We start from the raw sequence: 13497 nt of genomic DNA on the forward strand, positions 1-13497 counted from the left end.
CAGGATTTTTGAACAGGCTTTATAGGACTCATAACTATAGCAGTTAATAGGGATGTTAATGAAAGAATAATGTTAAACAACTATTTTAGATGCAGTCACCCACACAAAATGTTTCATCTTATAGTGTTATTTTTATCTCTAAGAATTATTTCCTCTAGAAAATTGGGAGAAAATTCGATGCAACAAAATACAATACAAAAAAAAAATCTAAGATTTTGGATGAGGTGGATTATCTAGATCAGGCCTGAGCAAACTTCAGCCCTCCAGGTGTCTTGGACTTCCACGATTCCTAACAGTCAAAGGTTTGCCCAGGCCTGATCCAGACCCATTTCAAATTGATTTCAATGTGATTATAAGATGAAGACAATCTTGGTCACTATGATAGGTGACCTATACCAGGAACTGGACAAGGGGAGTGTCTGCTGGCTTTGCTGGACTCCTTAGCAGTTTTCAATATTATCAGCCATTGCATCTTTTTGGGTTGTTTCTCTAGGATGTTCTACAGGGCTACATTATTTCTTGGAGGGGTGCTCTCAGAGGATGTTGCAGGGGGTTCCTGCTCAACTTCTTGGCAACTGACTAATGGCATCCCTCAAGAGTTCTGTGTTGCCTCCTATGCTCCTTAATACATACATGGGACCAATGGGAAATATTTCCAGAGTTTGGGGAATAGGTATTACCAGGATTCCAATGATTCCCAACTCTATTACTCATTTCAACCTAATTCCAAGTCAGCTATTTCTGTGCTAAACCAGTGCTTGACAAGTGTAAAGTACAGGAGGAAGACAAACAAACTAAATTTGAATCCAGACAAGCCAGACAGATCTGTGAATAGGGATTCAGCATGTATTTGATGGGGTTATACTCTTCGCAAAAATGGTTTGCATTTTTAGGAACACCTACATTCTCCTGCATTCAGTTCAAACCCAGAAGGCCAAGTTTTCAGTAGTGACTAGGAGTGCTTTTGCACAGCTATAGATAGTATGCCAATTGCGCACATCCCTGGAAAAACTGAATTGGCACAATGGTAAACTCCTTGGTTATATACAATTTGGTCTGCTGTAATGCACTCTATCTGGGGTTGCCTTTGAAAAGTGTTCAGAAAATTCAGTCCAAAGAGCTGCAGCCAGATTATTAACTTTGGCTTTCGATCTCTGCAGGAAAAGGGGAAAAACACCACAGAGTGGCTTGAGTCCAGGTTCTATGGTTAATGTAATCACCTTCCTGGCCTCAAACCAGTTCTAGCAAGGCAATGTAACTACCTGCACAGTGAAACCGGCTACTCCCAAACCAGTTCCACCTACATTATAGTGTCAGTGTAGATGGGGCCTGTGGCTACTCTGAACCCAGTGCTGCACTCTGAAGAAGGTCCCCACATAAAAGTACTAACACTCTATCAATTTGGCAGGATGAAAATAAAAGTAAGTTGTGGTGATAAAAGGGCCTTATTTACACAGGTCCCATCTATACTGCTATATAATCCAGTTTCTTTGAACTATATCATATGGCAGCATAGATTTATTTATTTATTTATTTCAGACATTTATATCCTGTCCTTCTCACCTCTGGAGGGGGCTCAGGACAGCTTACAACCAGCAACCATTAGATGTCAACAACAATAATAAAAACACAAAGATTAATTAAAACATCATCATAAGTTAAAAAGACCATTTAAAAGAGACAAATCCATGTCCAATTCTAGAGTCATAATTCAAAATCCATCCTCAATCACATGATTCCTTTATTATTGTTACTGCTGCGACTGCTGCTCGAAATCTTGGTCCCACAGCTATGATTTCAATTTCTTCCTGAGGGATAGGAGAGAGGGGGCTGACCTGATTTCATTAGGGAGTGTGTTGCACAGACGGGGGGCCACCACCGAGAAGGCCCTGCCCCCTGTCCCTACTAGAAACACCTGCAAAGGTGATGGGATCAAGAGCAGGGCCTCCCCCAATGATCTTAATCTCCGAGGTGGAACATAGAGGGAGATACATTCAGACAAGTAAGCTGGGCTGGAACCATTTATGGCTTTATAGGCTAAAGCCAACACTTTGAATTGTACTCGGTAGCAGACTGGCAGCCAGTAGAGCTGATGTAACAGGGGGGTGGCATGCTTCCTGTGCCCCTTTCCAGTGAGCAATCTGGCTGCTGCCTATTGGACTAGATTCAGTTTCCTAACAGTCTTCAAAGGCAACCCAACACAGAGCGCATTGCAGTAATCTATCCAGGATGTAACAAGAGCATGGACTACTGTGGCCAAGTCAGACTTCCCAAGGTAGATCCAGCCTTAGGCAGGGCATCCTCTTCATAAGTGCCCCTGTGTTAATAATGTGGTGTTATGGGAAAATGTGGTAATCTTATCTATCTGCTCATCTCTGATTCCTCATCATATCTGAAAACACTAAAAACTCTGAGATACCTTAGAAGGACCCAGTACTTACTTTCAGTATGAAAACTTGAACTGTATAGTTCGTTACCAGTTTTTGATCAACTGCACTGCTATTCTCCACTGACCATGAGGATTCCTGTACACTTGACTGTCATGATTGCATATACTGATGTCATAATGACACATTAACATGGCTATTGAGGAGGTGATGGAGTAGCAATGTTTTCAAAAAGGTGAATAGGCAAAACTTATTTTGGGAGAAGGTGTGCTAATCTTCCCCAGTAAAGCTTGTTTTTCTATATATTTAAGATAGGATATTAGGCATATGCGATCGGAAAAAAAAATGTTTCAAAGTCATTACAAAACAGGGGAGGACTGATGCTTTGTCTCTAAAGTATTGTTAGTGAAAAAAATGTTACTATAATGAGTAACAAAATGAAAATGAGTTTCTAGTTTGAAAGTGTTATTTCCAGTTTAATGGCATAGTCCTTACTTTGAAAGTAGCTGTTCTACTCTAGAAACTTTGTGTAGCACAAACTATGTTGAACTGATTGAGACTTGATCATGAGATATTCATTGAAAAAGTATAACACTCTAGCACAATGTTCCTCCAACAAAGACAAAATTTTTGAAGTTTAATAAACTTTCTTCATGTTTTTATGATATAACCGATTAGAAAATGACATTTATAATCCAGGAACAGAAATCATAGTGTAGAATATAACCACCAATTTACTGGAACTCTGGTTGGCTACAGAGGGGCAAATCTCTCTTTCTTCTATCTTGATTGGGGATTTCTGATGCTGATGTATTCGGGGAAATGTAATTTAGGGCGGGGCATTTTGAATTAATTAGCATTGGGCTCCTTGCCTTCCCAAACTACATTTCCCAGAATTCTGTGCTTCTCAGTGAACTCAGCGAAAGGAAAGGGCACCAAGCCAAGATCAGGCCACCAGGCAGGAAGCTGGGAGAAGGAATAATTGAAAAACAATCCAGCAAATTCAACCTGGCGTGAGGCACCTAGATACTCCTTTGTGCACCCTTTGTTTCCTCCTTCCATCTCTCCTGAGCTGGGCAGGCTGATCTCTGAGTGTTAAATTACTAGGAGTTTGCTGGATTGCTTTTCAATTGCCTGTTCCCTCTACACACACAGAGGACCACAGAAGCCTGTAGGTTCCTGTATACATGGAGGTTCCTGATGTAAATGGATTGTAACCACTCAGAGCAATCGCTGAGCATTGTGGAAACCAGCATTGATCTATAGATAAGCTGACCCAGATTTGGGGGGGGGGGGGTAAAATTTCTTGCTTATATTTGAATATATGGGGTAATTCTCACATCAATAATATTTTTCATCAGTTCTATCTGTAGAAGAAATAGGATTGATGGATCTATGATGTTCTACATCAACACCAAACTCTAACTCCTTTTGGTTGGCATTGCATTACTTGCTACCTAATAGTATAGTAGACTGTCTCATACTTCCAGACTAATCTGATCTCTTTTTTTGATAGAGTTACAAGCTGGGTAGATGCAGGGAATGCTGTGGATGTGGCGTACCTGGATTTCAGTAAGGCCTTCGACAAGGTCCCCCATGACCTTCTGGCAAGGAAATTAGTCCAATGTGGGCTAGGCAAAACTACGGTGAGGTGGATCTGTAATTGGTTAAATGGACGAACCCAGAGGGTGCTCACCAATGCTTCCTCTTCATCTTGGAAAGAAGTGACAAGTGGAGTGCCGCAGGGTTCCTTCCTGGGCCCAATCCTGTTCAACATCTTTATTAATGACTTAGATGAAGGGCTAGAAGGCATGATCATCAAGTTTGCAGACGACACCAAATTGGGAGGGATAGCCAAGACTCCAGAGGACAGGAGCAGGATTCAAAACGATCTTGACAGATTAGAGAGATGGGCCAAAACTAACAAAATGAAGTTCAACAGTGACAAATGCAAGATACTCCACTTTGGCAGGAAAAACGAAATGCAAAGATACAAAATGAGAGACGCCTGGCTTGAGAGCAGTACGTGTGAAAAAGATCTTGGAGTCCTCGTGGACAACAAGTTAAACATGAGCCAACAATGTGATGTGGCGGCAAAAAAAGCCAATGGGATTTTGGCCTGCATCAATAGGAGCATAGTGTCTAGATCTAGGGAAGTAATGCTACCCTCTATTCCGCTTTGGTTGGACCACACCTGGAATATTGTGTCCAATTCGGGGCACCACAATTCAAGAGAGATATTGACAGGCTGGAATGTGTCCAGAGGAGGGCGACTAAAATCATCAGGGGTCTGGGGAGCAAGCCCTATGAGGAGCGGCTTAAGGAGCTGGGCATGTTTAGCCCGAAGAAGAGAAGGCTGAGAGGAGATATGATGGCCATGTATAAACATGTGAGAGGAAACCACAGGGAGGAGGGAGCAAGCTTGTTTTCTGCTTCCTTGGAGACTAGGATGCGGAACAATGGCTTCAAACTACAAGAGAGGAGATTCCATCTGAACATGAGGAAGAACTTCCTGGCTGTGAGAGCTGTTCAGCAGTGGAACTCTCTGCCCTGGAGTGTGGTGGGGGCTCCTTCTTTGGAAGCTTTTAAACAGAGGCTGGATGGCCATCTGTCAGGGGTGATTTGAATGCAATATTCCTGCTTCTTGGCAGGGAGTTGGACTGGATGGCCCATGAAGTCTCTTCCAACTCTTTGATTCTATGTCTCCGACTCCTCAGAAATCAGCTTTCCTTGTAGTCTGCATTTTGATATCAGCAGTGAGTTCCCCTTAACTTTTAATAATTGCAGAACATTATATATTGTTCTTCTCACATCAGACTGCTACCACTTCTATTTTGCAGTAAAATGCCATGGCATAGGTACATCTTTCAGTCAAAGGTTTGGACCACATCCCTCTTTGATTGCAACTTATTACACAACTTGTTTGACTGTCTTCCAATAGCCTGTGCTACAGCAGCCCTGCCATAAAAACCATATTCCAGTCCACGGCAATTTAGCTGAGGGGGTGGCAAGAGTTTTCAGCTGCTCAAATAGCTGAAACGCTCAGCTGGTTTCTTCCCTCATTGCTTCTGCCATGTCCTCAGATCATTTTTCTGGATATGCTTTGTTCTTTGTCCATATCAAAAGTCTTGTGCTCATTGTCAAGCATGACATTTAAGGCACCAGTGAGACACTAAAAAGCCTGTTATTATATCTCAGCTCCGTGATGCTTTCTTTTCATTAAGTGAGCATGCTAGCTTTTTTGCACAACTCAAAGTTTGCATCTTGGTGTTTTACTTGGCAAATTTTAAAAATGTTTCTTTCTACTTTGTTCACTCTCTAATATTACTCATACATGTTTTTTCCACTAGCACCAAGTTGAAAGTTTCCAGACAATATATATCAAGGAAAAATGAGGGGTATATTTAACAACTCCAATATATATAGTAAACCAGAAAGAAGCTTGGGTTTGTAATATAAATAATTTAGATATCTCATGATCTGCACACTAAAAATCAGGAATTTAATGTACAAAGACTAGAAAAGATTAATAGAGCAGGCTGAAGTCTGACCAGTTGGTTAAAAGTAAACAAAAAAGATAAGAGGGAACAGTCTCTGTACATTTGAAAAACAAAATCAACATGAGTTCTCAAACTAAACATTTCTATAATAACTTCCACAAAAAGAACAGCAAACCCCAGGCAGAAAGCCAAACTGAAAGTGTTTGGCCTCTGAAGCTGTTTTCAAAGGTGAAGGAGTTATTCTGGATGCTTAATGGAGGAAAGCGAAAATAAACAAATGCTGTGAAAGCTATACACGCAGACTGACTTTGGTCCTTCAAAGTCACTCTGCCTAGTATGACAGGGCCAGAAGACACAAATAATATTTGCTGATAGGACTTCCTAGAATGAGTGAAACCACTGTATTTACTGTGCTTTCACTGAATGCCACTGTAATAGGCAGTATAATAGTAGTATAACAGTAAAGATATTCTCTAAACAGATAGCTATTATTACAGAGAGTTAACTGTTATGTCAGGGGCAACTTGAGAAACTGCAAGTCGCTTCTGATGTTAGAGAATTGGCCGTCTGCAAGGACGTTGCCCAGGGGACATCTGGATGTTTGATGTTTTTTCCATCCTTGTGGGTGGCTTCTCTCATGTCCCTGCATGGGAAGCTGAAGCTGACAGAGGGAGTTCAACCTGCTCTTCCTGGATTCGAACCACTGACCTGTTAGTCAGCGGTCCTGCTGGCACAAGGGTTTAACCCATAGCGCCACCAGGAGCTCCTGTTATGTTGAATGAATGCAGTGCATGTAAATGGATTACAGTTCTAAACTAGGGATGCAGCTACGTTGTACAATTATGCTGTATGACACCACCTTAATCACTATGCTTTACCTCATGGAGCTATGATGAGGAAAAGAAAAGAGGAGGAGGGGTGACTCAGTTTTCTCAGACCCCCATAAAAAGGAGAAATCCAAGATGATACCCCACCTGTGAGCAGACTTTCTGCTCTTTAACTAAGCAGCTGAGAACAGGGGGAGGAATCCCCAGCCCCCTGAATATTTTTTTATTCTTTGGGCTGGATCCTCCTGGCCAATTTCAGTTTAATAGCATTTTAACTGCCTTGGCTCAGTGCTATGGAATCATATTAGTTAGTTGTGATTTTACAAAGTCTTTGGCATTCCCTAACAAAGTTCTGATGCCTTACCAAACTACAAATCCCAGGACTCCAAGGTATTGGTCTATGGCAGTTAAGGTGTTGTTAAACTTCATTGTTTTTAAAATGTAGATGCTACCTTTGAGGGTGCTGCAAGATTATGCTGGCCGAGTACTGAATTGATCTTGCAGAGGACTGAACTGATCATTGACAGGTGCTGCTGAAACAAGGGCAAGGGCAACAAGTTACCTGATCCTGAAAGTGGAGTAGTATACTATTCATTCTGTGTGTTTGTAATAATGTAGAGTGCAGGATAGCACTGAATACGTTTCTGGAACAATAAATGCACTTCTGAACCTCAGAACATGATCTTTACAAACTCAAGTGTAAGGTAGTGGTGGCAAGGAACATTTCCACACAAGCTTTCCCTCTTCTTCCCTCTCCCCACGTGCACCTTCCTCTCTTTCTCTCTTGGCAGAGGTAGTGGCGACAAGGAACATTTCCACACTAACTATTATTTCATTGAGAAAAAACAAATAATCAGGTAGAAACAGCATCAAATGGTTTTAAAATGATATTTGCTAAACTATGTAGGGAAGGAAGGATATTATTATGAAAACAAACAAAAAACCTTTTGGATTATGGTCTCCTGTTTTCACAGTAACTCCCATTGCACAGAGAAGAAAAATTGAATCAAGCAATTTTGTGACCCTAAGTGCAACACAGTGGGGGTGAGAATTCAGTCACAGAGCTATCTTTCCCTCTCTCATTCTCATTCTCATTGGTGTGTTTATGCAAACGTTTACACAAAGAGATCATAAGAACTGAAGTTACTAAGAAGATTGGATATTCCCTGTTTTAATACATTTTAGATCTTTCAATTCCTTTATTACCTTCTCTATGTCACGGAGAGCTGTATTACCCTGGAGGTCATATACGTAATTCTTGATTTTAAGTACAATCCTGATGACCAAAGCAATTCCCAGTCCCATTCAATAAGTCTAAATTACAATTAATTCAGAGAAATGTGATGATAAGCCCTTAGATCTGTCCATCTTATAAAGACCATAGCTTGCCTTGTTTCCCCTGCAGTCAGTTCCACTTTACTAGAATCTATTAATACAGATATTTCTGCTACATATGAGTGAAAACCTCATAAAGTCAGACATTTGCATCTGCTTGTGATGTCACAATAGTCTCTTGAAGTGCCTTCACTACATCAGTCTTTGTGACACTTTGTGTATAAATGACAAAGCAATGAATCACAGATAACAGCTAGCAACAATTTCTTTTTCCATTGCCTGCCAGGCTTCAGCTTAGTTTCATACAGGCTACTTTAAAAAAGACAGGACAAGAAATATAACAAGTTGCTTGCCATGTGCAATGCAGTCCCATTTAAGACACTGGCAAGGGATGCTATTCCATTCGCTATATCTCAGAATGAATGCTTCATTCCAACAAAAGCTGTGATGCAAAACCCTTTTTAGGACACTGAAAGACAAAAATGCTCATTTGATACAACTTCCATGGGATCAGTGTGGGATGACAGTTGGAGTGCTACACTGAGATTCAGAACATCTAAATTCCAATCCCAATTCAACCATCAAGCTCATTCAATCATTCTGGGCCAGTTCCTCCTGCCCTCTCCACCCAGCTTTTTTCACAAGGTTGCTGTGTGGATAAAATGGAGTTGAACAAGAATCTAATGTCAACCATATTTTAACACCTTTGCCACCTGCTCTATGCCAAGGAGAACTGTATTATCATGAAGGTCATGTAATTCTCAATTTTAAGTATTATCCTGGAGACCAAAGCAATTCTCAGTCCCAAAAGGCCCTGGTGGACTGAACTCCCAGATATTAACAATAGCTAGGATCACATTATTTCACATAAGCATCTTTATACAAAAATAAAATAAAAACAAAAGACGGATGCCTTGCCAAACACACAATATAGACCCTTTCAAAACACAATAATTGACCAGAAGAGCTACTTCTGATATGGCAGTGTAAAAGAAAAATCACAAGACACTTGGATTCCTAACTTTGCAAGCATTGTGACCTTTCCATAGTTCAAATCTTAAATTAAGTATGATAAATTGATGAGAATACATCGACTAATTCATTTGAATATTAAGTTTTCATATTTTCATGGTAACATTATTGGAAGCAAAGCGGCATCAATAGTTGTACAAAATGATCAGTTAAAAGGAAGCTCTAGACAGCAGGTCAGTCCTTTTGATTCACCTCTCTGGTTTTTTCCTTGTACCCAAGCCTTTTTTCTTTCTCCCTGCCTGCAGATGTCACACACACAAACACACACCCTTCCAAAAATGCCTTGTCTTCCTTTGTTTGGGAACGGAGCATTCAAAGCTACTACCTCAAGATGACTTCTTTCCATACATGACAGACAGAATTTCTGGGCTCCGCTAGTGAAATTTAGCTAATCTTTATCTATCTGTTTTCCTATCTCGAGGACTTCCTGAAGAATATTTTCTACTATGAGCTCATATTACACTGGCTACAATGCCATCTGCTTGATATAGATACCAAATATTTCTACAAATAAATGTTATTATATAATCTACTAGTGTGTCTATCCAGTGTTGCCCAGGTGTCAGAGGGGTCACTGTCCCCCCCCCCTTTTGTCTTTCCTCCCCTCATCCCTTTTCCCCCTTTCTCTTCTTCCCTCTTTCTTTCTTTTTCTTTCCTTCCCCTCATGCACATCTCACCTTTCTTTCCCAGTGACAACACAGAGAGTCAGTTCACCTAGCAGCAGCCTTTGTGATACAGACCAATGGACTGTCAGATAGACAGATGGACAGACAGATATACTTTGACATGTGCACACACACATACACATATCACAAAACTACCAATAAATTATGCACAATTTTTGCATATTCTTTAGTACAAGATCATGAATACTGAAATAGTGTTCAGCTTCAGAACATTTACTAGAGACAACTTCAACCATGTGAAATACTCTGAAAGATGATGGTGCCTCTAACAACACTATCACAACTGAAATTAAGATAAGGGGATAAAAAAAAATCAGGCGAACATTGGCTATACAATGTCTTGACTTATATTCAACATGTTCCTACCTGAGTACCTAAGCAGGCAGTCATCATATGGGTAAGAAGTTTAGCTGCAAACATGGAAGATCTGGTGCAGAAGAGGTGTGAAAAAATAGCCAATATGAAACCTGTTTAAACAAAAGAAGAAGAAAAATCAGAATTCTTGCTGAAATTGTTAGTGTACTAGGCCAGATTTTTTTTAAAAAACTTCTACTATGTTGCTTTGGGGAAAATTTAACAGTGTTCAAAATTTTAGAAAATCACAAAAATGTACTTTTGCTGCTGGAATTCACACACAAACAATGACAATCAGTAAAACATATTTATACAGAACTCAGTTGCTATACTGTTAAGCTGCTGGGTTAATACAATAAAGGATTACATTGCTAGAAACTGATCTAGAATAGACCCATTGAACCAACTGAAACTTGGCAAATCACCTGTTATGTACATTCTAGTAATTCTATGGATCTACTGTAGTTGAGATTAACAACTGGGTTTGGCTATTCTGTGTATTCTTCGTGGTTGTATTTCATTGGTAATGATAAACCTGCAGTTGACTGTGTTAGGGATGCTTTTATTTAGCAAACGCATGGTTGATTATATTCAAAGTTTTCTGTTTTAAGTCTTCAATAACATTGAATTTTACTTGGTTTCTAACTATGCAAGAGCTAGTTTATGTAGTATTTTTAATGTTGCATTGCTTGGTATTTTATAATTTTACAATTGGGTTTATGTGTATTTACTTGTTTGTTCTGTAAGGGAAAGGCCCATGGTCTAAGCATTAAAAACATTGATTGACTGATTTGACACATTTATTAGACATAAAGAAGTAGAGTTTTGCGTGGGACAACTTCATAATCTCTTTATCAAAGAGGGAGCTATTTCTATTTACTCAGATGGAAGCCAAAGTGCAGACATTTCAAATAAATAACAAAACATATAGCATCCAAGATTTTGTGTTGTCGTTTGGCCCAAAGGTGAAAGAAGCATAATCAAGAGCTAGTGGTATTCTCTTCTGGTCTACGGTTTAGGAGAGTGGCCAATAGGATGAGCCAATTTTGGAATTAAGGTCTAGTTTCTTGGATAACTTTTATAATGTTCAACTAAAACCCAGAGGAGATTCATTGCACAATGGATATGAGAGCCACCAGCAGCTGCTCAACATAACATCTGTTTTACCTATTTATGGTTTGAAAGTTTCACTTCCTTTTGAATTATTATTAAATTACTATTTCTTTAGGCCTGGAGCCAGACACCCACACAAGTTTCGATGGGCCAAGGGAGATTTTCTATTGTATGCGTCAGTCTTGCTTAGCAGATAATGCATCTCTCCAGTTTTTCTATGAGAGGAGTTAAGGGTCTAGAATTAAAAGTGGGGGAATATACTGTAGTTCAAAATGCCAGAGGGTTTTCCTTATGGAGGTCTTTGTGCCCCATCCCACATTCCTTATTTACAATATAAATTTAATTCATTCAATAAGAAAAAAAAATCCCATATTATTGTCTGATCAAAATCGACACACTATTCAATGATGCAAAAATAATGTTGAAACTGACCAGAAATGCAGATGAAACCAGATGAGAAGAAAGCTTCATTGTAGGATGACAAGCTGTCTGTCTGTGCATAGGCTGCATAAATAGACATGTGTGAACAAGAACATTCCACATAATCTGAAGAATCATCCATCACTTTACAGAACTGACTGTCAGACAACCAGCTACATGGGAAACAAAGGTCAACAATGTTAATTCATTAGTCTTTAGACTAGAGATCAATTATCATTATGAAAACATGAATAAAAACAGGAAGCATATAAATTGTGGCCATATGAAATGCTCAATCAGATAGTTAACACCGTTTTCAAACTCCACCAATATGAGAGCTCACACAAACATTATAATTGTCATGGGAATTGTTTGCCATGATGATCGATAACTACAAACTTTACAACTTAACCAGCTTGATGCCAAAATTCAGTGGGGATTGAGAATATATTCTGCTGGCAGACCTGGCCCTTGGTGACACTACCAGATAGAAACAACTTCTATTCTCCACTCTCCTCCTTAGAGTAAGACTAAAGACTAAATGATTAATGTTAGTCAATGAGATCAATTCACATTTCCATTAAGCCTTAGGTAGGGAGCTTCCATTTTGCAGTGTGCCATCATGGTTGTTATACCATTTTTTGTGGCTGAAACCTGGCACATTAATCTCATGGTTTCCAGACAGGAATCTAAGAGTGAGACCACAGAAAGAAACTGAAAGTTTGACTTTTGCATGGGTATTTTGCATTGCTAGTCTGCCTTCCAATCTTGGCCTACTATACCTCTTTGGCATCACATATGTAAGAAAGGAAAGAAAGAAAGAAAGAAGAAGAAAAGAAGAGAAATAAAGGAAGAGGAACATTAATATCAGGAGCTGTCTTCATAGACCTGTCAGCGGCTTATGATATTGTAAACCACCGCCTCCTCCTGAGAAAAATGTATACTATCACAAAGGACTACTATCTCACCCGCCCCATAGGAAACCTGCTATAAAACTTGCTACAAAACAGGAGCTTTTTTGTTGAGTTCCGGGGCCAGAGAAGCAGATGGCGGAAACAGAAGAACGGCCTGCCTCAGGGGAGCATGCTTGCTCCATCCATGTTCAACATTTACACAAATGACCAGCCACTGCCAGAAGGGACAGAGAGCTTCATCTATGCTGATGATCGTGCCATTACTGCTCAAGCAGGGAGCTTTGAGGTGGTTGAACAGAAGCTCTCTGAAGCTCTAGGTGCCCTTACCGCCCACTACAGGGAAAAAGAGCTGATTCCTAATCCATCTAAAACACAGACGTGTGATTTTCATCTTAAGAACAGACAAGTATCCCGAGCTCTGAGGATCACCTGGGAAGGAATCCCACTGGAGCATTGCAGCGCACCCAAATATCTGGGAGTCATTCAGGCAGTGACATCCCCAGCTCATCCCTTGTTTGGGTATCAGCCAGCATGACCACAACTTAAATCAAGAAATAGTTTTCTAAGGTCTACAGAGACACTCGCTGGAACACCCCAGCAAGCAAGAGTCCAAAAGTGGCAGGCTCAAACCGAAAACCTCAATCAATGGCTGATACCAAATGAGAGCCTCCCCCCTGGGCACACAGAAAACTGGGCGACTTGGAAGGTGCTGAACAGACTGCGCTCTGGCACCACAAGATGCAGAGCCAATCTTAAAAAATGGGGCTACAAAGTGGAATTCACGACATGCGAGTGTGGAGAAGAGCAAACCACTGACCACCTGCTGCAATGCAACCTGAGCCCTGCTACATGCACAATGGAGGGCCTTCTTGCAGCAACACCAGAAGCACTCCAAGTAGCCAGATACTGGTCAAAGGACATTTAATCAA

General features: G+C 40.3%; 1 protein-coding gene across 3 annotated transcripts in view; it reads right to left on the reverse strand.

Moving 5' to 3' along the window:
- The window catches only part of ADGRV1 (adhesion G protein-coupled receptor V1), a 280553-nt gene that overhangs the window by 110306 nt on the left and 156750 nt on the right, over positions 1-13497 (reverse strand). For all 3 annotated transcript variants that reach the window (XM_060761771.2, XM_067464543.1, XM_067464544.1), the window contains 2 exons: positions 11667-11827; positions 10134-10234 (listed from right to left, as the gene is read on the reverse strand). In XM_060761771.2, coding sequence (XP_060617754.2) covers positions 10134-10234; positions 11667-11827 — 262 coding nt within the window. The remainder of the gene's footprint in view (positions 1-10133; positions 10235-11666; positions 11828-13497) is intronic.

Source organism: Anolis sagrei, chromosome 2 (assembly GCF_037176765.1).
Source record: "Anolis sagrei isolate rAnoSag1 chromosome 2, rAnoSag1.mat, whole genome shotgun sequence".
Lineage (NCBI taxonomy): Eukaryota > Metazoa > Chordata > Lepidosauria > Squamata > Dactyloidae > Anolis > Anolis sagrei.